The 25,232-nt window shown below is 41.3% G+C and overlaps 2 protein-coding genes across 3 annotated transcripts; both read right to left on the bottom strand.

Moving 5' to 3' along the window:
* Positions 1-2,552: 2,552 nt before the first annotated feature.
* Positions 2,553-10,689, bottom strand: LOC109909184 (uncharacterized). 2 transcript variants are annotated; one of them, XM_020508215.2, is made up of 6 exons: positions 10,554-10,689; positions 7,651-7,776; positions 7,498-7,540; positions 7,171-7,206; positions 6,934-6,966; positions 2,553-3,131 (listed from the first exon to the last, which is right to left on the bottom strand). In XM_020508215.2, the coding sequence occupies exons 2-6, from the start codon at positions 7,771-7,773 to the stop codon at positions 2,755-2,757; spliced, it is 612 nt and encodes a 203-aa protein (XP_020363804.1). In that variant the 5' UTR covers positions 7,774-7,776; positions 10,554-10,689; the 3' UTR covers positions 2,553-2,754. The 2 variants fall into 2 exon arrangements, with proteins under 2 accessions (XP_020363804.1, XP_020363793.1); XM_020508204.2 differs by having other exon boundaries at positions 2,553-3,134; positions 10,554-10,667.
* Positions 9,915-23,561, bottom strand: apom (apolipoprotein M). The gene is made up of 7 exons (XM_020508188.2): positions 23,336-23,561; positions 22,582-22,721; positions 22,100-22,170; positions 21,350-21,484; positions 20,956-21,057; positions 18,626-18,661; positions 9,915-18,512 (listed from the first exon to the last, which is right to left on the bottom strand). Exons 1-6 carry the CDS (start codon positions 23,453-23,455, stop codon positions 18,633-18,635), a joined length of 597 nt encoding a protein of 198 aa, XP_020363777.1. The 5' UTR covers positions 23,456-23,561; the 3' UTR covers positions 9,915-18,512; positions 18,626-18,632.
* Between the last annotated feature and the right edge of the window lie 1,671 nt (positions 23,562-25,232).

The following is a 25,232-nucleotide window of genomic DNA, read 5'->3' as shown; positions in this document are numbered from 1 at the left end:
CTTTACTCAGTACTTTGTTGAAGCACCTTTGGCAGAGATTACTGCCTCGAGTCTTCTTGTGTATGACGCTACAAGCTTGGTTTCATCAGACCAGAGAATCTTATTTCTCATGGTCTGAGAGTCCTTTTAGTGCCTTTTGGCAAACTCCAAACTCCATGTGCCTTTTACTGAGGAGTGGCTTCCATCTGGCCACACAAGGCCTGATTGGTGGAGTGCTGCAGAGATGGTTGTCCTTCTGGAAGGTTCTCTCATTTCCAAAGAGGGTCTCTCGAGCTCTGTCAGAGTGACCAAAGGCCCTTCTCCCCCGATTGCTCAGTTTGGCCGGGCGACCATCTCTAGGAAGAGTCTTGGTGGTTCCAAACTTCTTCCATTTAAGAATGATGAGGACACTGTGCTCTTGGGGACCTTCAATGCTACAGACATTTTTTGGTACCCTCCCCTGTGCCTCGACAAAATCTTGTCTCTGAACTCTGCAGACAATTCCTTCAACCTCGTCAACTGTGGGACCTTATATAGACAGGTATGTGCCATTCCATATCATGTCCAATCAATTGAATTTACCACAGGTGGACTCCAAGTTGTAGAAACATCTCAAGGATGATCAATGGAAACAGGATGCACCTGAGGTCAATTTCGAGTCCCATAGCAAAGGATCTGAATACTTATGTAAATAAGTTCTGTTTTTAATTTTTAATAAATGTGCAAAAATGTCTATAAACCTGTTTTTTCTTTGTCATTATGGGGTGTTGTGTGTAGATTGATGTGGAAAACAATTAATTTAATAGATTTTAGACTAACGTGGAAAAATGGAAGGGGTCTGAATACTTTCCGAATGCACTGTATAGGCCTAAGGCCGAGACAAAAAGAAGAAACAGTGGCAGAATAAATTCAACCACACCTTTGTTTTAATCACAAAACCAGAGAACAACCTCTGTCCGGTGATGTCCAGAAAGCATATGACGTGGCTGTCCATGGTTCTGATTTCTGCGTGTACGTGTGTGTGTGTTCGTGCAAGTAGAAAAAACATGTTGACACCCTACTTGTAGAGAAACGCCAATGCCATCCTCCTCTCTTTCATGTTGACGAAACGGTCTGTCACTGTGTCATAGAGTACACGCTTTAAATTCTTGTTGTCCTTGGCTACCTGGCTAAAATGTTTGCTCGCTTGTCTAACTTCCTTTCATGGGCTACATATTTTATTTAACTAGGCAATCCGTTCAGAAAAAAATCTTATTTACAACGACGCTGGGCCAATTGTGCGCCACCCTATGGGACTCTCAATCACAACCGGTTGTGATACAGCCTGGAATTGAACCAGGGTCTGTAGTGACACCTCTGGCACTGAGATGCAGTGCCTTAGACCGGTGTGCCACTCGGAAGCCCCATAGCTACATATTTACACAGATCTTCTCCACATCACATGGTAAGAGCGGCCTGCCAGGTATTATGCAATCCAATAGTGTGCAGAGCCTGAGTCACCCAGCCCAGACAGAGTTAGAGGAGGTTGAACTCAGTAGCGGACATGTGAATACGTGTGTACAATTGCAGATTTCTGTGGAGAGATGATTAGAGGAATAGAAGCTATGACTAATCTGACACCGACAACTTGGTGGATTCCTGTTTTGAGTAGCTATCAATCGCTAGTTCCTGCTTGATTCTGTGTAATAGGGGCAACTAAAGCATCACTGCATTCCCACTGGACACTGACTTCAGTTCAATGTTAAGTTTTGATTTACATTTGGTTGAGTTGTCAACTATCCTGAATTCAATGTGAAATCAACATAACATTTCACCATGTTATTGGATTTAGGCTAAAAGTTTCCAACCATGTTAATGCCCAGTGGTTAGCTTTTGGCCAATGATAACTCAGCACTGACGTGTGTTTCTGTTACTTCAAATCTTCTAATGCTAATAGGTACTGGTGTTTTCAGACCTAGTTTGCATGTCTCTGAATAAGCTGAGTCTGTGATAGCAGTAGAATCCATCTCAAAAGTGACAGAGAAGGACATCTGCCACTGTAGTGAGGTGGCGCCACCATGTGGTAAGTGCTACCTCCTGTGAGGCTCAGTTGGTAGAGCTTGGTACTTGCAATGCCAGGGTTGTGGGTTAGATTCCCACAGTGGGGAAGAATGGGAGTCGCTCTGGATAAGAGCGACTGCTAAATAACATAGACAATGGATGATAACAGTAAGTAGTGGCAGTGGCATACTTAAACTGTAAGTCATTTTGCTGTTTGATCTAGTAGAATTTGTGCGTTTGACAACAGCTGATAATCCGATAAATTGATGCGCTGTACCAAAATGGATAAACAGTGGGAATCAACACAAATCGCACATTAGATGACACATTCGGAATGCTATTTTAGACATTTCAGATACTATAAAACCTTTTTTTTTGTGCATACTATTTAGTACGCTAGTATGGGTATTCAGACACGACCACTGTCTCCATATCAAATCTATTTAGCGTCTATAATAGCTAGCATCGACTAATTCACATCATGATAGATACCATTAATATCACAAGAAATCACACACACACACACACAAATACATAGTTTGAAGATGTATTCTGTTACCTCATTATATAATCAAATCTGTTCAGCGAAACAAACAATGCATATGCTAAACAGTTACAGTTTTCACAAAATAAATTCAGTTTAGTAACCAACGCACACTTTAAAAAAACAAACAATGTTTTAACAGCTTCTTTGGTTCAATCTTGAACTAAGTCTCAATAACAATGTCTGTTGGCTCAATATGGGGGGAGCTGATATGCCCCCCAATAGGTATTCTCTCCCCCATACCTAAAACTATTATTCTTGGATGTTATCTCAAGGCTGAGACTGTTACCTTGTTGGAGCTTAACCATCCTGGACATGAATACAGTGCACTCTTTCTCTCCGTGATACACGGCTTCACTCAGTCTCCTTTGCTGGGTCTTATGTTGAATGCCATTTTTGAACAGAGTCACCTTCCTCTTCTCCTCTCCCCCGGTGTGCCTAGTGAAGGTGACCTGGACATAGAAGTAGTAGAAGCCTTCAGATCTGATGTAGACAGAGTTGTCGCGGAGGACGAGGGAGCAAGAGCCACAGACGGGGGCATCATGGTCATTCTCCCAAGATAATGTTCCTTCTCATGAGACAGAAGGAAAGAAAAGAGAATAAAATTAAATATGAAAATGCTTTACATCATATAAATGGGTTAGTATACTCTACATGACCAAAAGTATGTGGACACCTGCTCATCGAACATCTCATTCCAAAATCATGGCCATTAATATGGAGTTGGTCTCCCCTTTGCTGCTATAACAGCCTCCACTCGTGTGGGAAGGCTTTCCACTAGATGTTGGAACATTGCTGCGGGGACTTGCTTCCATTCAGCCGCAAAAGCATTAGTGAGGTTGGGCACTGATGTTGGGCAATTAGGCCTGGCTCGCAGTTGGCGTTTCAATTCATCCCAAAGATGTTCAATGGGGTTGAGGTCAGGGCTCTGTGCAGGCCAGTCAAGTTCTTCCACACCGATCTTGACAAACCATTTCTGTATGGACCTTGCTTTGTGTATGTGGGCATTGTCATACTGAAACAGGCAGTTTGGAACTCGGAAGTGAGTGTTGCAACCAAGAACAAATTATTTTTTACGCGCTTCAGCACTCAGTGGTCCCGTTCAGTCAGTTTGTGTGGCCTACCACTTCGTGGCTGAACCGTTGTTGCTCCTAGACATTTCCACTTCACAATAACAGCACTTACAGTTGACCTGGGGCAGCTCTAGCAGGGCAGAAATGTTGTGAACGGACATGTTGGAAAGGTGTCATCCTATGACGGTGCCACGTTGAAAGACACTGAGCTCTTCAGTAAGGCCATTCTACTGTCAATGTTTGTCTATGGGGATTGCATGTCTGTGTGCTCAATTTTATACACTTGCCAGCAACGGTGTGGCTGAAATAGCTCGAATACATTCCTTTTAAGGGGTGTACACATACGTTTGTATATATAGTGTATGTTTGTGCATATATTTGAACAGACAGGTGGCAAAATAACTACACTTTCAATACCCCTTTAAAACTCTGTATACAGTGCCTTCGGAAAGTACTTAGACCCCTTGACTTTTTCCACATTTTGTTACGTTACAGCCTTATTCAAATTATTATTTTTTTCTTCAGCAAGCTACTCACAATAACCCATAATGACAAAGCAAAAACAGATACAGATACAAATACCTTATTTACATAACTATTCAGATCCTTTGCTATGAGACTCGAAATTGAGCTCAGGTGCATCCTGTTTCCATTGATCATCCTGGCGATGTTTCTACAACTTGATTGGAGTCCCCCTGTGGTAAATTCAATTGATTGGACATGATTTGAAAAGGCACACACCTGTCTTTATAAGGTCCCACAGTTGGCCGTGCATGTCAGAGCAAAAATCAAGCCATGATGTCAAACTAATTGTCCGTACAGCTCAGAGACAGGATTGTGTCGAGGCATAGATCTGGGGAAGGGTACCAAATCATTTCTGTAGCATTTAAGGTTTCTAAGAACACAGTGGCCTCCATCATACTTAAATGGAAGAAGTTTGGAACCACCAAGACTCTTCCTAGTGCTGGCTGCCCGGCCAAAATGAGCAATCAGGGGAGAACGGCCTTGGTCAGGGATGTGACCAAGAACCCGATTATCACTCCGACAGAGCTCTAGAATTCCTCTGTGGAGATGGGAGAACCTTCCAGTTGGACAACCGTCTCTGCAGCACTTCACCACATGACAGCCCGCTTGGAGTTTGCCAAAAGACACCTAAAGATTCTCAGACCATGAGAAACAAGATTCTCTGGTCTGATGAAACCAAGATTGAACTCTTTGGCTTGAATTGCAAGCATCACATCTGTAGGAAACCTGGCACCATTCCTACGATGAAGCATAGTGGTGGCAGCATCATGCTGTGGGGATGTTTTTCAGCGGCAGGGACTGCGAGACCATCGAGGAAGAAAGGATGAATGGAGCAAAGTACAGAGAGATCCTTGATGAAAACCTGCTCAAGATTGCTTAGGACCTCAGACTGGGGTGAAGGTTCACCTTCCAACAGGACAACGACCCTAAACACACAGCCAAGACAACTCAAGAGTGGCTTCGGGACAAATCTCTGAATGTCCAGCCAGAGCCCGGACTTGAGCCCGATCGAACATCTCTGGAAAGACCTGAAAATAGCTGTGCAGCAATGCTCCCCATCCAACCTGACAGAGCTTGAGAGGATCTGTAGAGAAGGATGGGAGAAACTCCCCAAATGCAGGTGTGCCAAGTTTATAGCGTCATACCCAAGAAGACTCGATGCTGTAATCGTTGCCAAAGGTGCTTAAACAAAGTACTGAGTAAAGGGTCTGAATACTCATGTAAATGTGATATTATTTCCCCAAAACTATTTTTGCATTGTCATTATGGGGTGTTGGGTGTTGATTGATGGGAGAAAAACAATGTAATACATTTTAGAATAAGGCTGTAACGTAAGAAAATGTGGGAAAAAATCAAGGGGTCTGAATACTTTCCAAAGGCACTGTACGTAAAGAAAATGATAACGTATTTTCACAGACAGTAATTGTAGCATTGTGTTAGGGTTAGTCGATGCCCGCATCTAAGCAGTTACAGTAGATGGGTTGATTGTGGGTCTTAAACCTCACTTCACAAAGGAGCAGACAGGGGGGGGGGGGGGGCACAGCGCATGATGAGGGAAAAATTGGTGGAACTAAATCTATACCTCATTTTGAGCACACCCTAATTGTACAGCTACCATTTTAACCTTACACTAATACACCTACCCTCACAAAAGCTTAATGTTTAATGAATAGATTGAATATTTGCATAATGTTTTCAATACATAAATATAATTTTCTGATTAATAAAGAGACATAACATCTTGTTGATAAGAGACAATTACATTGGACTTTGTAGTAATATGTTCTGCTTGTGGTGAATAAGCATGTTAGTAAGCATGTTATACTGTATATCTTGGTCCTCCCACCCCTACGTGAGGGCAGCCGCCGCTCAGCCCAGTCCAAGCTCTTCTCTGTCCTGGCACCCCAATTGTGGAACCAGCTCTCCCTTGAAGCTAGGTCAGGAGAGTACCTGCCCATCTTCCCAAAAACATCTGAAATCCTACCTCTTCAAACAGTATCTTAAGTAATCCTCCTCCAAACAGACAAATAATGGCGCTGTACAACAGTGATGTGCAGAACGGCATCTCGGGAACGCACAACTCGTCGATCCTTGTCACAGACGGGCTATTGCAGCAAATGACAGCACCGGGTTCCACTCCTATCAGCTAAAAACAAGAAGAAGTTGCTCCAGTGGGCACGCGATCACAATTGAAGAGTGGAAAAACATTGCCTGGTACGTGACAGCGAGATCAGTTTACTTGAGTGGCCTGTGCAGTCCCCAGACCTCAACCCAATAAGAGCATCTTTGGGATGAGATGGAATGGACTGTTCACAGCATGAATGTACCACCGTCCAATCTGCAGCTACTGTGTGATACCATCGCGTCAGCATGGACCAATATCCCTGTGGAACGTTTCCGACACCTTGTAGAATGCCCCGAAGAATTCAGGCTGTTCTGGGGGCAAAGGGGGGTCCAATCCGGTACTACATGGTGTACCTAATAAACTGACCGGTGGGTGTATTTTACAGACACACTCTCCAGTGTATCATATAAATATTAGGTGTATCACAACCTAGGTGTCAAATGTGTTCGATCAGTTGTACAACCTGAGTGTGTACAGGGCCCTAGTCTTGTTTAGTGGAACTGACAGGTTCAGACAGACTGCAGAAGCTCCAATGTTAATGCATGCATTCCATGAACTTAGGATGTAAAAAGGAAACTGCAACAAGCATGGAATGTTAGGCCCAAAAGTCCATACCTAGAAACTAGGAATGAAAGTGTTTAGCTTACCCATGGTCAGCTGGATATAGGAGGGACGGGGAGCTGGAAAGCAAAAAAAGCCCATTCATTTTCCTGTTTTGATCTATCTTGTAAAGTTTACGTGTTGCTCTCTGCTTGTGCAATCTTACAAGGCCATCTTTCTCCAGAAAATGCACAATTGACCTGAATTCTACTGCACACAATGTATTGTGTAAACATTAGACATTCATTGATAATCAGAAATGGAAATAGCAATGCTTTACTTACCCTTTGATGAATTCAATTGAGCCAGAAAACTGCCGTCTGCAAAAGAAAAATAATATTTCAAGTCATTGTCATATATATATATAAAAAAAATATAAAAATCCCAGCCCCCGTCCCTGCAAGAGGCCTTTTGGTAGGCCGTCATTGTAAATAAGAATTTGTTCTTAACTGACTTGCCTGTTTAAAAAATAAATTAAAAAAATAATAATAATACTGTTGTAGAATGTCTAATATGAGATAGGAATGATATTACAGTGCCTTGGTCAATATAATGACATACAGAACAGAAAAAACTATTAATGTCAGTATGTGTAACCCAGTACAACTTACTTGGAGGGTGCTGGTTTTCCTCCTTTGATTCGGGTAAATTACTCTTGGAGAGAGAAATTACATAGTGACATCTTGAGATCATCATCAGTCTACCCATATGTATCATCATCATCATATCTGAGTCTAGCTATCACTGATGATAATTGGACATACCTTGTCAGGTGAGCTTATTTGCACTGTTGTGAGAACTGCGACCATAATCCCCATTGCGACTGTGAGAAACCCGCACCACACATGGAGCAGCAGATATCTGGAGGTGTGCTGTTGACTCTTCATCCTCTGAAAAACACACACGTACCACAAACCACTGAGACCCGTCCCAATTCACTCCCTTCCACTTCCCATCGGCCCTAATCCTTATCTAAATCCTACATTTGCAGATCTGAAGGGTCTAACATAGATATCAGCAGGCAGGTTGTAGATCTTCCACCATAGGCTACTGTTTGAGTCTGAGCACCTCAACATTAGTCAATAGGCTGCCTTCTGAATAACATGTAGTTTAGATTATACCCCACTGACCATCTAAATGCCATGCTTAAAGAATGTGATCATAAGAAGGAGATTATCTTCATGGGCGATTTCAATGTAAACTGGGAAAACAAAACTTGCTGGAAAAAACTCAGAGATCACAGATTATTTCAACCGGACTCAAATAATACAAGGTCATACCAGAGTAACACAGTCATCCCAGACTCAAATTGATCTGGTGTTTACTAACAGACCTGATCGAATAATTAAGTCCAGTAACTTACCAACTGGCATATCTGACTACAATGTTGCATTTGTGGTTAGATCACAAAAAAGAGATTTAAGAACCATATTAATGTGTAACAGTACGATATAAAAATCCAGAAAAGTGAGCAGAGAAACTACGATGTAGCTATAAATCAAATGGACTAGTCTGATCTGTTAAGCAATGAAGACCCAGAGTCTGGATACAGAACATTTCTGTCAGCTATTGACAACGTAAGCCAAGACGGAAAATCTTTCTACCATGGCTCAACGAGGACCTCTGGAGGCAGATGAGAGAATGAGATTTTTCCTTGAAAAAAGCACTGAAGTCTGGTAAGAATGATGGCAGATGTATATTTGCATCACTGAGAAATAAGGTAATTAAGAATATAAAAAAGCAGTGTTCTTTCAGTGTTTCACTCTGCAGAGTGATCAATGAAGTAAAAGAAAATGTCAAAGTGATTTGGGAAAATCTCAACAAACTAACAGGGAGAGGAGCTGAAAAGTCCAAAAAAACATCCAGAATTAAAGGTTAATGAGATTCTAATTCAAGACTCCAATTTCATATCCACCACCTTCAACAATGTTTTTGTTGACTCTCTCAGGGAACTGGCTCAAAGATTTTCAACCAAGACCACAGTTCTCACTCCCATAGATAATAATAAACCAATATTCAGAATTCCTGAAATCTCAGCATCAGCAGTGGACAGTATTATTAGCTTCTTCAGGAGCTCTAGAACCAAATATGTATTTGGTCTAGACACTGTATTCCTGAAGAGACAAATATTCTCTGATTGCCCCTATTGTACATCTAGTGAATCTGTCCATCAAATATGAGCTCTTCCCCAATGCTTGGAAGTCTGCAGTGATAACTATTTTAAAATCAGGTGACCCAACACTGGTGGAAAATTACTGACCTATAAGCATCCTTCCAGTGCTAACAAAGGTAGCTGAAAGATGGGTGGCTGATCATCTGACTGATCACCTCATTCAGGGGAACTCCTTACATCAAATGCAATTTGGATTCAGAACTAAACATTCCACCGAATCAGACAATTGCTATTTTCTGGAGTGCATTAAACTAAACTGGACATAGGTGGTGATGCAGGCAACAATTATCGACAAGACTGTTGTATGTACTTCTCTAAGAAATCCATTGATTCTTCCCAACGAGCTGTTCTTGTTAATGGGGAGAATCTGAAAGCTGTGTCTAACTTCAGGTATCTTGGTGTCATTTTGGACTCCAACTTGACATTTAATAAGAAACATGTGAAGAAGGAGGTTAACACGGTTAAGTTTGGATTATCCAACTTTAGGTTTAAAAGACATTTCCTTCCTCTGGAGAACGCCAAACTATATAGGCATGCTATGATGTTCTCATATCTGAGATATAGCCTCACATGCTGGTCACAAACAGGAGCTACTATTCTGAAACCAATTGAATCACTCTACAAACACTTAAGATTCTTGATAACAAACCAAACAGTTACCACCACTGTCATATCACTTACAAACATCATTTATTTAGTCTGGAAAGCTTTAAGCAGTATGTACAGTGGGAAGAAAAAGTTTGTGAACCCTATAGAATTACCTGGATTTCTGCGTAAATTGGCCATAAAATTTGATCTGATCTTTATCTAAGTCACAACAATAGACAAACAAACACAGTCTTTCAACTAATAACACACAAACAATTATAATCTCTTTATTGATCACACCGTTTAAATATTCACAGTGCAGGTTGGAAAAAGTATGTGAACCTTTGGATTTAATAACAGGTTGACATTTCACATTATGTGTCACGTTCGTCGTAACGAGGAGACAGCGTGACGAGAATACATTCCTCTTTATTACACAAAGAATAGTCAAACAAACAAAACAACAAAACAATAACATGACGCTATAAACACTAGTGCTGACACAGACAACTATACATAGACAATAACCCACAAAACCAACATGGGAAATGGCAACCTAAATAGGATCCCCAATCAGAGACAACGATAAACAGCTGTCTCTGATTGGGAACCAATTCAGGCCACCATAGACCTACATTTACCTAGACATACCAAAATCCCATAGATATACAAAATACCCTAGACAGGACAAAAACACACATACCACCCTAATCACACCCTGACCTAACCAAAATAATAAAGAAAACTAAGATACTAAGGTCAGGGTGTGACATTATGAAAAAGTATTGCAAATACAATGGTCCACTGTCCACAATTCTGTGTTACCACAATATACATATACATCATAAATAAATGAGTAGCTTGATATGAATCAAATGAAACACAATGACCAGGATCTCAACTCACCTAGTGTGTCTTGTAGTGTCCTTGTACAAACAAATCTGTCTGCTGCATACCATGCTGCATTTCAGAGACATGTTCTTTAGACAGGGTTTCCCCCCTTTTTCACTTGAGTTGAGGCTCGATGCGATGGACTTTTTTTCTTCACTGTGAGTTGTGGTTGGAAAGAAAGGAGGAAGTGGAGCAAAGCATCATGGACTAAAGCAACCACCTCAAAGTCTAGGTAGACTTTGGTCACATTGACCCTGGGACTGGTAAATTAGCAACTGATGATGTCGTATTCTTCTATGAAAATGTATTTTAGCCTGGTCCAAGATCTGTTTATGCTTATGCCTACTCCATGACAAGTCCATAAGAAGTTGGCAAAAGAGCAGAAACAGATTGTCACCCAGGCTATGATTTATTTGATTTCCCTTCTGCTTTTCTAACATGTTTTTTTGTTATGACAACAAAAAATGATTTTAAATAATCAATAAACCCAGGTATTTTATCCATTATCTTATGAAATACTGTAGATCAAGTACAGTGGTAAAGAAACTTTTTGACAGCACCCCTTTTGATATGAACGAAACCTTTCATCCATACTGGCCCATTGTAGAAGTGTTCAGAAAGTGACTTCTTAGACCTGGATGCCAAAACATCAAAGATTGCCATATTTTTTATACCCCACCATAATATGAGACATCCATGTCCTTATCACTGGAAACGACAAATAGTTGAGATTGAAATCATTTAAAAGCTTACAAACAGGGGTGTCAAACTATTCAATAATTTATTGGAATTTTGGGGGGTATAACATTTGTTATTTTATAACCGTATATGTCAATTGTCTAAAAACGTGTCAACTCCGATTTTTAGCATATACAGATGTTGTAGCTCAGACCCTATTTGACTTCATCTGAGGTTCTTGTGTTGTGCCCACCATCGGTTGAGACACAACATGCTCTTGAATACAGGGTGGGTGTCATGTTTTGGCTGATAAATTTACTGAAATGGGAATAAAATTGAATTAAAAATTTTTACTTTCAAATGGTACCAAAAAGATGGTCGAAAGTCCACACACCAGAGAATGTTGACAGGTGTAGACCTGACAGTGAAATGTTCACTTACAAGCCCTGAACGAACAATGCAGTTTAAAGAAAAATACAATAAATAAAAGTAACAAATAACTAAAGAGCAGCAGTAAAATAACAATAGTGAGGCTATATACAGGGGGTACCGGTACAGAGTCAATGTGCGGAGGCACCGGTTAGTCGAGGTAATTGAGGTAATATGTACATGTAGGTAGAGTTATTAAAGTGACTATGCAGTGGTGTAAAGGGGGGAGTGGGGGGGGGGGGGGGGCACTGCAAATAGTCTGGGTAGCCATTTGATTAGATGTTGAGGAGTCTTATGGCTTGGGTATAGAAGCGGTTTAGAAACCTCTTGGACCTAGACTTGGCGCTCTGGTACCGCTTACTGTGCGGTAGCAGAGAGAACAGTCTATAACTAGGGTTGCTGGAGTCTTATTTAATTTTTAAAAAATGTAACCTCTTTTTCTCCCCAATTTCGTGGTATCCAATTGGTAGTTACAGTCTTGTCTCATCGCTGCAACTCCCGGACGGACTCGGGAGAGGCGAAGGTTGAGAGCTATGCGTCCTCCGAAACACAACCCAACCAAGCAGCACTGCTTCTTGACACAATGCTCACTTAGCCCGGAAGCCAGCCGCACCAATGTGTTGGAGTAAACACCGTACATCTGGTGACCGTGTCAGCGTGTACTGCGCCCGGCCCGCCACAGGAGTCGCTAGTGCGCGATGGGACAAGGATATCCCTGCCGGCCAAACCCTCCCCTAACCCGGACGACGCTAGGCCAATTGTGCGCCGCCCCATGGGTCTCCCGGTCACGGCCGGCTGCGACAGAGCCTGGAATTTCTAGTGGCACAGCTTAGAACACTGCGCCACTAGGGAGGCCCAGGTTTCTGGAGTCTTTGACCATTTTTAGGGCCTTCCTCTGACACTGCCTGGTATAGAGGTCCTGGATGGCAGGAAACTTGGCCCCAGTGATGTACTGGGCCGTACGCACTACCCTCGTTAGTGTCTTACGGTCGGAGGCCGAGCAGTTGCCATACCGGCAGAGCAGTGATGCAACCCATTTTGAATAGGTTTTTGTCATGCCCTATTTGCAACTGTCTTGGTGTGCTTGGACCATGTTTGTTTGTTTGTTGGTGATGTGAACGCCAAGGAACTTGAAGCTCTCAACCTGCTCCACTACAGCCCAGTCGATGAGAATGGGGGCTTGCTCAGTCCTCCTTTTCTTGTAGTCCACAATCATCTCCTTTGTCTTGAATGGGAATATCTGTTTTTTAAATGACACTGTCAATCTTCCATAGGAAACCTATTGCAATCATAGAAATATAGATAATAGAATATATATTTAAGTTTACATTCAACAGTGGGTGGACCAGTGACCATCTTTGTGGTAGTAATTAGTAGTCAATATGTCAATTCAATTAAAATGTCAATGGTGTACCAGCTAAATTGCAGTGGTCTGAAGGGATAGTTCCATTCTATGAATTATATTTGTATGATTGAAATGACACCCACCCTGTATTCAAGAGCATGTTGTGTCTCAACTGATGGTGGGCACAACACAAAAACCTCAAACGTTTGAGTTTGAATGCATAAACTCGGATTCTTTTCCCATATGTTGTAGTTTAGACCCTATTTTACATCCTCTCTATTTTCCGGTGATGTAGACATGGATGTCTCATGGTATGGTATGTAAAACGGGTCAACTTTGAGCACCTTTATCTCCTGAATGTTTTGGCATTGTTTAAATCAAAAGAGATGCTGTTAAAAAGTGATTGAATTCAAATGGATTTACCCTAAGAAAAGTACTTTGAAGCACTACTTAAAACCTTTTACTGCAGTGGGGTAAATCAGGGTTACACAGAGTGTTCTTGGTAGTCTTAAACAAATCTACTGTGAAACCAAAGTATACACCTCACACACAATGATTATGGACTTTAAAAAAAGAAGACACCTGTACTATGTATGATATAGTTTAAATGTATTCAATTATGAGTTTGCATCCCAATATTACACTTTATATTCATCACAGTAGACAGAAAAATAACAAAACCGCTTGACATAGAAACACCGCATTTTCAGCGTTTAAAAAAAAATAATGTTGATTACTTTACTATTTCAAAATGTTTTTTAAACTTTTACTTTTACTCCACTAACATTCCTAAAGAAAATATGTACTCTGTATTCGCTCTGTAATCACTCTGTAATCGCTCTGTAATCGCTCTGTAATCGCTCTGATATCGCTGTGTAATCGTTCTGTAATCGCTCTGTAATCGCTCTGATATCGCTCTGTAATCGCTCTGTAATCGCTCTGATATCGCTCTGATATCGCTCTGTAATCGCTCTGATATCGCTCTATAATCGCTCTGATATCGCTCTGTAATCGTTCTGTAATCGCTCTGATATCGCTCTGTAATCGCTCTGATATCGCTCTGAAATCGCTCTGTAATCGCTCTGTAATCGCTCTGATATCGCTCTGAAATCGCTCTGATATCGCTCTGATATCATGCTGTAATCGCTCTGATATCACGCTGTAATCGCTCCATCGCTTTCCTGCTCCGCATCCAAAATGTATCAAGTACTTTTGGGTGTCAGGGAAAATATATGGGAGTAGAAAGCGATTACAGAGCGATTACAGAGCGATTACAGAGCGATTACAGAGCGATTACAGAGCGATTACAGAGCGATATCAGAGCGATTACAGAGCGATTACAGAGCGATATCAGAGCGATTACAGAGCGATTACAGAGCGATTACAGAGCGATATCAGAGCGATTACAGAGCGATATCAGAGCGATTACAGAGCGATTACAGAGCGATATCAGAGCGATTACAGAGCGATATCAGAGCGATTACAGAGCGATTACAGAGCGATATCAGAGCGATTACAGAGCGATATCAGTGACTGTATTTGAATTCAATACTTTTTTATTTGCATTAAGATATTGAATTTAAATGCAATATTTTTACATTTGTAATGCACAAATGTAATCATTGAACTAATAACTTGAACTTGTATTTCATGATTTTAAAATTATTTAAATGAATATTGCATTCAGTTTTAAAATTCTATTACAATTCAATTCTAATTCAATATTTATATATTCTGTTTCAATGTGGTGGATATTGTATTCATTGTCTGTGTATCAAGTTTACAAACTATCATTTCAAATTTACCATAGTTTCACATATTCAACATCTCAGATGCATTTAGATTCAGTTTTCAAATTCAGTTCACTTTCACGTTCACATTTGCTTGAGGCATTTTCTATTAAGGTATCTTTACTTTTACTGAAGTATGACAGTACGGGAAAAGAGAAGGTGACAGAACCACTATCATCCCTGTAGCAAGGAACTATAGGCTAGTTAGGCTAAAGATGAGTACGGCACAACATTGACAGATGTGGGCGGCATGTGTTTTCCCTTACATATTTATAGGTCAGTGTCAGCGGGTTCGAAGGGCACAAAAACATGACAGGGAGTTTTCTTCATGATTTCATACACCAGCTGGCAGCCACTGTGACTCAATCTGACTTTACATGCATAGGGTATGGGAATAGCCATAGGGTATGGAAATAGCCATAGTGTATGGGAATAGCCATAGGGTATGGAAATAGCCATAGGGTATGGAAAAGGCCATAGGGTATGGGAATAGCCATAGGGTATGGGAATAGCCATAGGGTATGGAAATAGCCATAGGGTATGGGAATAGCCATAGGGTATGGAAATAGCCATAGGGTATGGAAATAGCCATAGGGTATGGGAGTAGTCATAGGGTATGGGAATAGCCATAGGGTATGGAAATAGCCATAGGGTATGGAAATAGCCATAGGGTATGGGAGTAGTCATAGGGTATGGGAATAGCCATAGGGTATGGGAATAGCCATAGGGTATGGGAATAGCCATAGGGTATGGGAATAGCCATAGGGTATGGAAATAGCCATAGGGTATGGAAATAGCCATAGGGTATGGGAGTAGTCATAGGGTATGGGAGTAGTCATAGGGTATGGGAATAGCCATAGGGTATGGAAATAGTCATAGGGTATGGAAATAGCCATAGGGTATGGAAATAGCCATAGGGTATGGGAGTAGTCATAGGGTATGGGAATAGCCATAGGGTATGGAAATAGCCATAGGGTATGGAAATAGCCATAGGGTATGGGAGTAGTCATAGGGTATGGAAATAGCCATAGGGTATGGAAATAGCCATAGGGTATGGGAGTAGTCATAGGGTATGGGAATAGCCATAGGGTATGGAAATAGCCATAGGGTATGGAAATAGCCATAGGGTATGGGAGTAGTCATAGGGTATGGGAGTAGTCATAGGGTATGGAAATGCAGATACGTGAAGTTGAACACTGAACACTCATAAACAGGACTGAAAGTAACTTTTAGAAAGTGGAGAGAGAGCGAAAGAGAGAGAGAGAGTGAAAGAGAGAGAGAGAGTGAAAGAGAGAGAGAGAGTGAAAGAGAGAGAGAGAGTGAAAGAGAGAGAGAGAGTGAAAGAGAGAGAGAGAGTGAAAGAGAGAGAGAGAGTGAAAGAGAGAGAGAGAGTGTTTGCTGGTAGATTTCTATGTAACTTTCCTGTTCTTGGTTTCAAGCTCCACGGCACATCCTCAATCAACCTGCCTGTGCTTTCCTTGACACACACACAGATGGTTTAGGTGCTTACCCAACGCAGGCACAATTCTCAGACAAGGCCTTCAATCATGTTTGCCTCTTAGTCTTTTCCCCCATCTTCCTGAAATGCAGAAGTGGAGGCACTGCTGTTGTAGAAAGCAGAAACCTTCTGGCATCCATCTAATTATGTTCTGTTCAGTTTCTGTTCAGTTTTAGATCATTGATCAGTTTCTGTTCAGTTTTAGATAATGGTTCAGTTTCTGTTCAGTTTTAGATAAATTATTTCAATCTGTGCAGCATCGAAGATGTGTTTGGCTCAATATTGGTATGTACCAGTGGTCACCATTCCTGGTCAGGGAGAGCTAAAGGGTGTGCATGTTTTTGTTTCTGCCCAGCACTAACACGCCTGATTAGTGTTTTACTAGTGAACTGCTCATCAACAATCAGGTATGTTAGAGGTGGGCTGGAAGAACCATCGTTTGACAGTAATGAATTATTTTGCAGGGAAGAGTTTGACTGCCTATTTTTGGGCTTGACAAGATATTCTTTCATATACTGTAAATAGCATTGATATTTGAGAAACGATCCAGAAGTGAAAAGAGGAACAAACTGGGAATAGAACCTCAGCTGTACAGTGACTATATTAACTTACTGAAACAAGTCCTGCTGAGATTGAGGCTGTCCTATTATGGACATCGTACAGGTGAGAGAAAGGTAAGAATCTAAAGTCATTCTGACGGAGATGGGACGTACATTCTCACCCTGCCCTCTGTACTTTCTGCCGATCAACAAGTTGTTTCATGCCAAAGTGTATCTGGGAAGTCAAGTGTCTTCATGTTGATGCGTCACAAGTCTTTGAAAGTACGTAAATCAGAGAGATAAATGGAGAGACAAGGATTTCATCATAATTTCGGGATATTTTCTGACATTCATATAAGCCCCGGGCATAGTTGAAACACAGAGGTACTTGAATGGTGACGTTGTTAGCTACATGTTGACTTTGTCTAACTCAGCCATTGCGTGTCTCCTGTCACTGGTCGCAACCCCTGGTATGTCAATCATTTCTAACCAGGGCCCTTACTCATAGAGCTTCTCAGAGTAGAAGTGCTGATAGGATCAGGTTCCCCCTCTATGTAACCTTATTCATTATCTGAAAGGCGAAACTGATCCTAGATCAGCACTCCTGCTCTGCTTTATGAATACGGGTCCAGAGCTACAGTATAGGATTCAAAATGTTACATAAGCATAAGGACACTGTTGTTTGGCCTTTCCTTGAGGCTACAGGTAAACACCCACATAACCTGATAATGTCAAGTACTGGACATTGTGCTTTGTCACTGATGCCAGTGCAGATGAAAGTCGGGCTATTTTACATCCATTTTTTTTTAGAAACTATTAACTCAAAGAATTCTCAATTTCCTCTTGTATTTTTAATTTTATTTTGTATTTTTATTTTAACTTTATTTAACTAGGCAAGTCAGTTAAGAACCAATTCTTATTTACAATGACGGCCTAGGAACAGTGGGTTAATGAAGCAAATGAAGAAGAGAACTGTTGATGACCACTCTAGTTGTGAACAACTGTGTTCTCTGAGCTTCTGCTCTGTCAGCAGCATCATGGGAATTTCCCCTGCACTGTCAGTGTAACTACGTGGGTGGCTCCTCCCCCATAAACTAGCCATGGATTATTATCTTAGTATATCAATGGTATTTGGATGGAGGTCAGTGGAGGCTGCTGAGGTGAGGACTGCTCATAATAATGGCTGGAATGGAGTCAATGGAATGGTATCAACCACATGGAAGTGTTTGATACCATTCCATTGACTCCATTCCAGACATTATTATGAGCCATCCTCCACTCAGCAGCCTCCATTGATGGAGGTAGGCAAAGAGTGGAACAATGCAGTTCAGTGAACCATGACTGAACCATGACAGTTACATGATCCCTCACAATAAGAGAAATGTGTGAAAGTGAAAAATTTGCCTGGAAATAGACCCTTTTAGAAAGCTTGATAACTTGATAAGAAGTCTAAGCATGAGTCACTAGTGCTATTCTAACCATTCTGAGACTTTGGATCATACTTTGTATAGCTGTTCTTTTTTCTGTTTATTTGTTTTGCTATTATACATGGGAAATGAGAGGAGAATTAGTTCCACGTTTCTGAGTTAGATCAAAGTTAGAGTGGGCAATACGCTAAAATTAAACTATCAAAAGGAAACCTATTTTGATGCATAGCATGATCTTGATTGAAGATTCCAACAAATATCAGGTTGCCTGTAATAGATTGTGGATATGGATATGAGCTAATGTAATTTAATAACCACAAAATGGAAGTAGTGATAAGAAGTGCATAAAAATAAAGGTGAATTAATCATTTAGATTCTTACCTCAGTGCTACACCTTATTCTCCAATTTACAAAGCTCTGAAAGAAACACATAAATATATATATACATATATATATATACACACACACACACACACATACATATATATATATATATATATATATATACACACCCATATATACACTGCTCAAAAAAATAAAGGGAACACTAAAATAACACATCCTAGATCTGAATGAACAAAATATTCTTATTAAATACTTTTTTCTTTACATAGTTGAATGTGCTGACAACAAAATCACACAAAAATTATCAATGGAAATCTAATTTATCAACCCATGGAGGTCTGGATTTGGAGTGACACTCAAAATAAATTAAAGTGGAAATCCACACTACAGGCTGATCCAACTTTGATGTAATGTCCTTAAAACAAGTCAAAATGAGGCTCAGTAGTGTGTGTGGCCTCCACTTGCCTGTATGACCTCCCTACAACGCCTGGGCATGCTCCTGATGAGGTGGTGGTGGATGGTCTCCTGAGGGATCTCCTCCCAGACCTGGACTAAAGCATCCGCCAACTCCTGGACAGTCTGTGGTGCAACGTGGCGTTGGTGGATGGAGCGAGACATGATGTCCCAGATGTGCTCAATTGGATTCAGGTCTGGGGAACGGGCGGGCCAGTCCATAGCATCAATGCCTTCCTCTTGCAGGAACTGCTGACACACTCCAGCCACATGAGGTCTAGCATTGACTTGCATTAGGAGGAACCCAGGGCCAACCGCACCAGCATATGGTCTCACAAGGGGTCTGAGGATCTCATCTCGGTACCTAATGGCAGTCAGGCTACCTCTGGCGAGCACATGGAGGGCTGTGCGGCCCCCCAAAGAACTGCCACCCCACACCATGACTGACTCACCGCCAAACCGGTGATGCTGGAGGATGTTGCAGGCAGCAGAACATTCTCCCCGGCGTCTCCAGACTGTCACGTCTGTCACATGTGCTCAGTGTGAACCTGCTTTCATCTGTGAAGAGCACAGGGTGCCAGTGGCGAATTTGCCAATCTTGGTGTTCTCTGGCAAATGCCAAACGTCCTGCACGGTGTTGGGCTGTAAGCACAACCCCCACCTGTGGACGTCGGGCCCTCATACCACCCTCATGGAGTCTGTTTCTGACCGTTTGAGCAGACAAACGCATGCACATTTGTGGCCTGCTGGAGGTCATTTTGCAGGGCTCTGGCAGTGCTCGTCCTGCTCCTCCTTGCACAAAGGCGGAGGTAGCGGTCCTGCTGCTGGGTTGTTGCCCTCCTACGGCCTCCTCCACGTCTCCTGATGTACTGGCCTGTCTCCGGGTAGCGCCTCCATGCTCTGGACACTACGCTGACAGACACAGCAAACCTTCTTGCCACAGCTCGCATTGATGTGCCATCCTGGATGAGCTGCACTACCTGAGCCACTTGTGTGGGTTGTAGACTGTCTCATGCTACCACTAGAGTGAAAGCACCGCCAGCATTCAAAAGTGACTAAAACATCAGCCAGGAAGCATAGGAACTGAGAAGTGGTCTGTGGTTATCACCTGCAGAACCACTTCTTTATTGGGGGTGTCTTGCTAATTGCCTATAATTTCCACCTGTTGTCTCTTCCATTTGCACAACAGCATGTGAAATTTATTGTCAATCAGTGTTGCTTCCTAAGTGGACAGTTTGATTTCACAGAAGTGTGATTGACTTCGAGTTACATTGTGTTGTTTAAGTGTTCATTAATTTTTTTGAGCAGTGTGTATATATATATATATATTATATATATACTACCGTTCAAAAGTTTGGGGTCACTTAGAAATGTCCTTGTTTTTGAAAGAAAAGCAACTTCTGTGTCCATTAAAATAACATCTGTAATCGAACACACAAATGCTGATGCTCCAGATACTCAACTAGTCTAAAGGCCAGTTTTATTTCTTCTTTAAATCAGCACAACAGTTATCAGCTGTGCTAACATAATTGCAAAATGGTTTTCTAATGATCAATTTGCCTTTTAAAATGCTAAACTTGGATTAGCTAACACAACCTGCCATTGGAACACAGGAGTGATGGTTTGCTGATAATGGGCCTCAGTACGCCTATGTAGATATTCCATAAAAAAATCTGCTGTTTCCAGCTACAATAGTCATTTATAACATTAACAATGTCTACACTGTATTTCTGATCAAATTGATGTTATTTTAATGGACAAAAAATGTGCTTTTTATATCAAAAACAAGGACATTTCTAAGTAGAACTATAGAACAAATGAACTTGGACCACCAGAGAAACAAAATATTTTCACTGGAGGTCCAAGTCCATTTGTTCTATAGTGAGGTTAGATCATGTACCAAAACCACAAACCTTTCTCTTGAGGGAGATGGACAAATCTGTCCATGTTTTTACAAGCTGTTTGGGTCTGAAACGCCGTCACCACTTTATTATCCAATAAGGCACTGTCACGAGCTGGTTAAAAGAAAATACACAATTTTCATTGAGGACCACTTACAGTGCAAACATGCAAATATTGTTTGCATCTCTAAGCACATTAACCCTTTGGGCATCTATACCATGTCCTTGTTATACAATTTAAAACACATAATATGTAACATGAACATTGTATACATGTAATATTTAATTAAACAGCAATGTGATGTATTAATAATAGTATGTATCTCAATTCTTAGATTTTCTCAGCTTTGCTTCAATTCCTGCTATTCCATCACAGTATGGAATCATTGATGACTCCTGGGCTGACCGTAAAGCATGAATCTGTTGAGGGTGTCGTGTGTCTCTAGTGGGTCCAAGTGACGCTCTATCTCCTGCAGCAGGATACACTGGGTGCAGTTCAGCCACTCTCCACTCCACACTAGAGTTTGCAGCTCAGGCCTGCCTGTGTCAAACCAACCGGGAATTAATTATTCAATGGGCTAACATAGTTTTGCTCAAGTTTTGTTCACACATACAGTGAGCTCCAAAAGTTTTGGGACGGTGACACTTTTTGTTGTTGTTTTGGCTCTGTATAAAGTGCAGACTGTCAGCTTTAATTTGAGGGTATTTTGATCCATATCGGGCGAACCATTTAGAAAGTACAACACATTTTGTACATAGTCCACCCATTTTGGGTGAGCAAAAGTATTGGGACAAATTCACTTATCTGTAAAAAGTTAAATATTTGGTCCCACATTCAGCGCACGCAATGACTATATCAAGCATGGGACGCCACAAATTTGTTGTACGCATTTGCTGTTTGTGTTGGATGCGTTTCAGATAATTTTGTGCCAAATTTAAATGAATGGTAAATAATGTCGTGTCATTTTGGAGTCACTTTTATTGTAAATAAGAATAGAATATGTTGCCAAACATTTCTGCATTCATGTGAATGCTACCATGATTACGGATAATGAGTGAGAAAGTTAGAGGCTTAACTATCATACCCCCCCAAAAAAATGCTAACCTCCCCTGATATTGTAATGGTGAGCAGTTAGTGGGAGTAGTTGTAAGTTACCTTCTGATGTCAAATCATCTTTGCCAGACTGAATAGTGTAGGTCCAGTTTTTCATAATGCAATGAACACCCCTAAAATCGAAAAAATATGTGCATTATCACACAGACAGCTTCTACTGTAATTTTGTAAACAACATTGACATTCTCCTATACTTTCAAATTGTTAATCAGTGTAGAATAGGCCACAAACATTGCAACGCCATATAGGGTGTAATTAAGCCTGTTGAACTGTGTACGACTGGGTCAAATTTGGGTCAGAAACAGACCAAGGATGTGTTCCAAATAATCTCTCACTTCTTCCGTTTCTCAATGCTGTTATAAGAAACTCCCTCTAACCCATGCATATCCAAATCCAATGCTTTTACATTCCTGGGGAGAAGTGAACAAGTGCACACTTCAGGAAGAAGGAGAGATAATTGGGACATAGCCCAAGTGGGCTTCTCTGCCAGTATGATTGTGTGTCAGCTATCCCTGGTCTCTTACACGCGCATGGCTCCGGTCAACAGTAGTGCATTTTCAGAGGTCTCATCCAGGTAAAACACAGTGCTGTCCATCTGTCTGAACATCTGCACATCCGACTCCTTCACACCAGCCGCTGCAATGAAGTACCATTTGCCAAGATACTGAGGGAGAGAGAGAGAGAGATTTGCGAAAGGAGAAAAAGAGAGGGGGAGAATTAAATGAAAGAAAACATCTATTTTAAGACATTACTGACAAAAAAACGACCACCACTGTTAGGAAAAAAGTGGGTGGGGAAAGTATAAGATGACAAGTGAAAGGCCCATGCGAAATGATCTGAAACTGAAACTGTGAAACCATTTGTTGAGGTGCTGTCCATATCAAGCCATTACGGAAAAACCACAAGGTACAACCATGTCCATGCTGTAGGACTCTAATTACACCATTCTGTCAAACCAAATCACATATGGTGGGATGTCTGTACAGCAAACCTCATTGTTTATGTTGTTTGTGGGGCTCACTTGTAAAAGTGACTCCCTGTATGTTTTAACTCAATATTGACTCCCTGTATAAATATAGTTGAATTGAAATAAATAAAACGGTTCATTATGGGTCACACATATTTTTTGTAAATATATTAAAAGACCAAAATGCAATAATAATTTGAGAATCATCATGAAGGGCTCATGATATATCAGGGCTTGTGCATATAATAACCTAATTGACAGGTCATAATAGTGGTAAAAACACAGATATTACATCTGCATATCTCTCTTACCTGTTGGGTATTGAGACTGCTTGTAGATAGGAGGACTGGTTGGGAGCAGGGGGAGAAGAGCTGACACAACCACCCATTCACAAAGAGCAAGAACGAATACACTTCCTTGGCCTCTAACATACCTGAACCACCTTAATCAACTTGTGGCCTAAAAGAAACCTGGCAATTGATCTCTCTTTCTGGGCTTGATATTTCTGTGTCCGGATTGAGCTTCGAACATTTTAGGATTGTGGTAATCATTAACCACTTGTTTGTTAGCACAACTTTCCACCATCCCACATAGTCCAAAGGCCCACAAACCAAAAGGTGTTGTTCCATGGTCCATGAAGCGGGACTGATAAATGTCAACATTATTGCCTATAAGTCTTTTTGTGTGGGTGGCCTTTAAAGTAAGAAGTGTTTGAGCATTTACCCAATTTTAGGAAATAGGCCTGCTTGTACACCCCCTATTCTCCTCACCCTCCATCAGCCCACATGTTGGTGGATGGGTTTCAATATGACTGTCATTTCTGCAGTCTACACTGGTTTTGCACATCCCACAGGTTATTGAGGTTCCCTTGTTTTGTAAGACAGTATCACAGCGCTAGAGTATCTACCAAGCGGTGTCAACGTAATTAATTATCCCTGTGCTATGCATTAGGGCCAGGAGTGTTCCTGACTATGTGAGCCTGAACAGGAAAAACTCCTGGCACACTACCATACACATACTCAACTTTTTGAGTGTTTCATACAGTAGGTGGACCTGAATAGGATGTCCTTGTTTTCTGATTTTTGAACAACTGTATTGTGCATATTCATTTGACTCGTGTCTGGAAAATAACGTTTTGATGAGGAGAACAAAGAGAACATTGCTTCCATTTGCTGCAGTCGGATCAACTTTTCAGGGGTTCTTTGTCTCTTAATGGAATACGCCTGACATTATGTCATTCTCTCTCTTTATACATACTAACAATGTCACACAACTACCCACTGGGCACAAACTGGTTGAATAAACATTGTTTCAACGTAATTTGTCAATGCATCGTGACATGGAATCTGTGTGGAAAATACATTTGATTTGAGGGTGAAATTTCAACCACCGGATGATGTTATCATGGTCACTGTAATGTTATGCTTTATGTGAATAATCTGGAGGTGAATGTCCCTTTGGTTGACTAATGAAACAATAAGTAACATAAAACAGGAGACTTCACTGGACTTGTTACGACGGATGCACGCAGACCGACTTGCCCAATCACCTTTTATATGACGTCATGAATATACCTGTGCCATGCGCTATAATAAAATAGTTCCAATACAACACCACACCCTTTTTTCTTCTTTTAAGACACATGTTTCTAAAATGTCAAAACATCACATACTATTTATAGTTCATCACTCTGTAACAAACTTTTCTGTCTTTACAGTTCAACAACTCGTGAAACATCGACCCATTTTCTGTCTTTCACATTCGTTTAAACAGTCGTTGTTTCTTCAACACAAACTATATTCTACTCTAAGGTGAGCTGGGTGGACTGCCAGTCACCTTCATAGCTGCAGTGGGGTTCTCCTATCGCATAATGCAGGCTGTGTGTTAATTACTGCACATGCTGTCCGTCTGGTGGTTTGACAACTGTACCACGAGAAGTCATGTGTACCGGAGTCTGTGGTTCTGTGACAGGAGGTGGGTCGGCATCTGGAATAGGTAAGTGCAACTCCGTGTCAAACTCTGGGTGTTCCTCTCCACCCTTTTGACAAGTCTCTGAAGCACTATGGAAGGGTTTCAGGTGCTGTGGATTCCTGTGCAGCACTCCCGTATCTGTCTGGACCAAGTATGACCTGGGTGTGTCACATCGTTGAAGCACTGAAGCCGTCTTTGTCCAGCCTTGTTTGTCGCCCAGCTTCACGTCGACGTTCA

The sequence above is a fragment of the Oncorhynchus kisutch genome, linkage group LG2, assembly GCF_002021735.2.
Source record: "Oncorhynchus kisutch isolate 150728-3 linkage group LG2, Okis_V2, whole genome shotgun sequence".
NCBI classification, from domain to species: domain Eukaryota; kingdom Metazoa; phylum Chordata; class Actinopteri; order Salmoniformes; family Salmonidae; genus Oncorhynchus; species Oncorhynchus kisutch.
The sequence above is the reverse complement of the archived record's forward strand: the minus strand, read 5'-3'. Positions and strand labels throughout refer to the sequence as shown.

Bases quoted from the DNA above. Each gene is read 5' to 3' on its own strand.
- LOC109909184 (XM_020508204.2), bottom strand. From the start codon at position 7,773: ATGAAGAGTCAACAGCACACCTCCAGATATCTGCTGCTCCATGTGTGG. The intron at 7,541-7,650 runs GTATGTCCAATT...TCTCTCTCCAAG, and splicing joins AAATAAGCTCACCTGACAAG to AGTAATTTACCCGAATCAAA. The intron at 7,207-7,497 runs GTAAGTTGTACT...TTTCTTTTGCAG, and splicing joins GGAAAACCAGCACCCTCCAA to ACGGCAGTTTTCTGGCTCAA.
- apom (XM_020508188.2), bottom strand. From the start codon at position 23,455: ATGTTAGAGGCCAAGGAAGTGTATTCGTTCTTGCTCTTTGTGAATGGG. The intron at 21,485-22,099 runs GTAACTTACAAC...GGTTTGACACAG, and splicing joins AGATGATTTGACATCAGAAG to GCAGGCCTGAGCTGCAAACT. The intron at 18,662-20,955 runs GTTTGTGGTTTT...TGTTTCTTTCAG, and splicing joins CCATCTCCCTCAAGAGAAAG to AGCTTTGTAAATTGGAGAAT.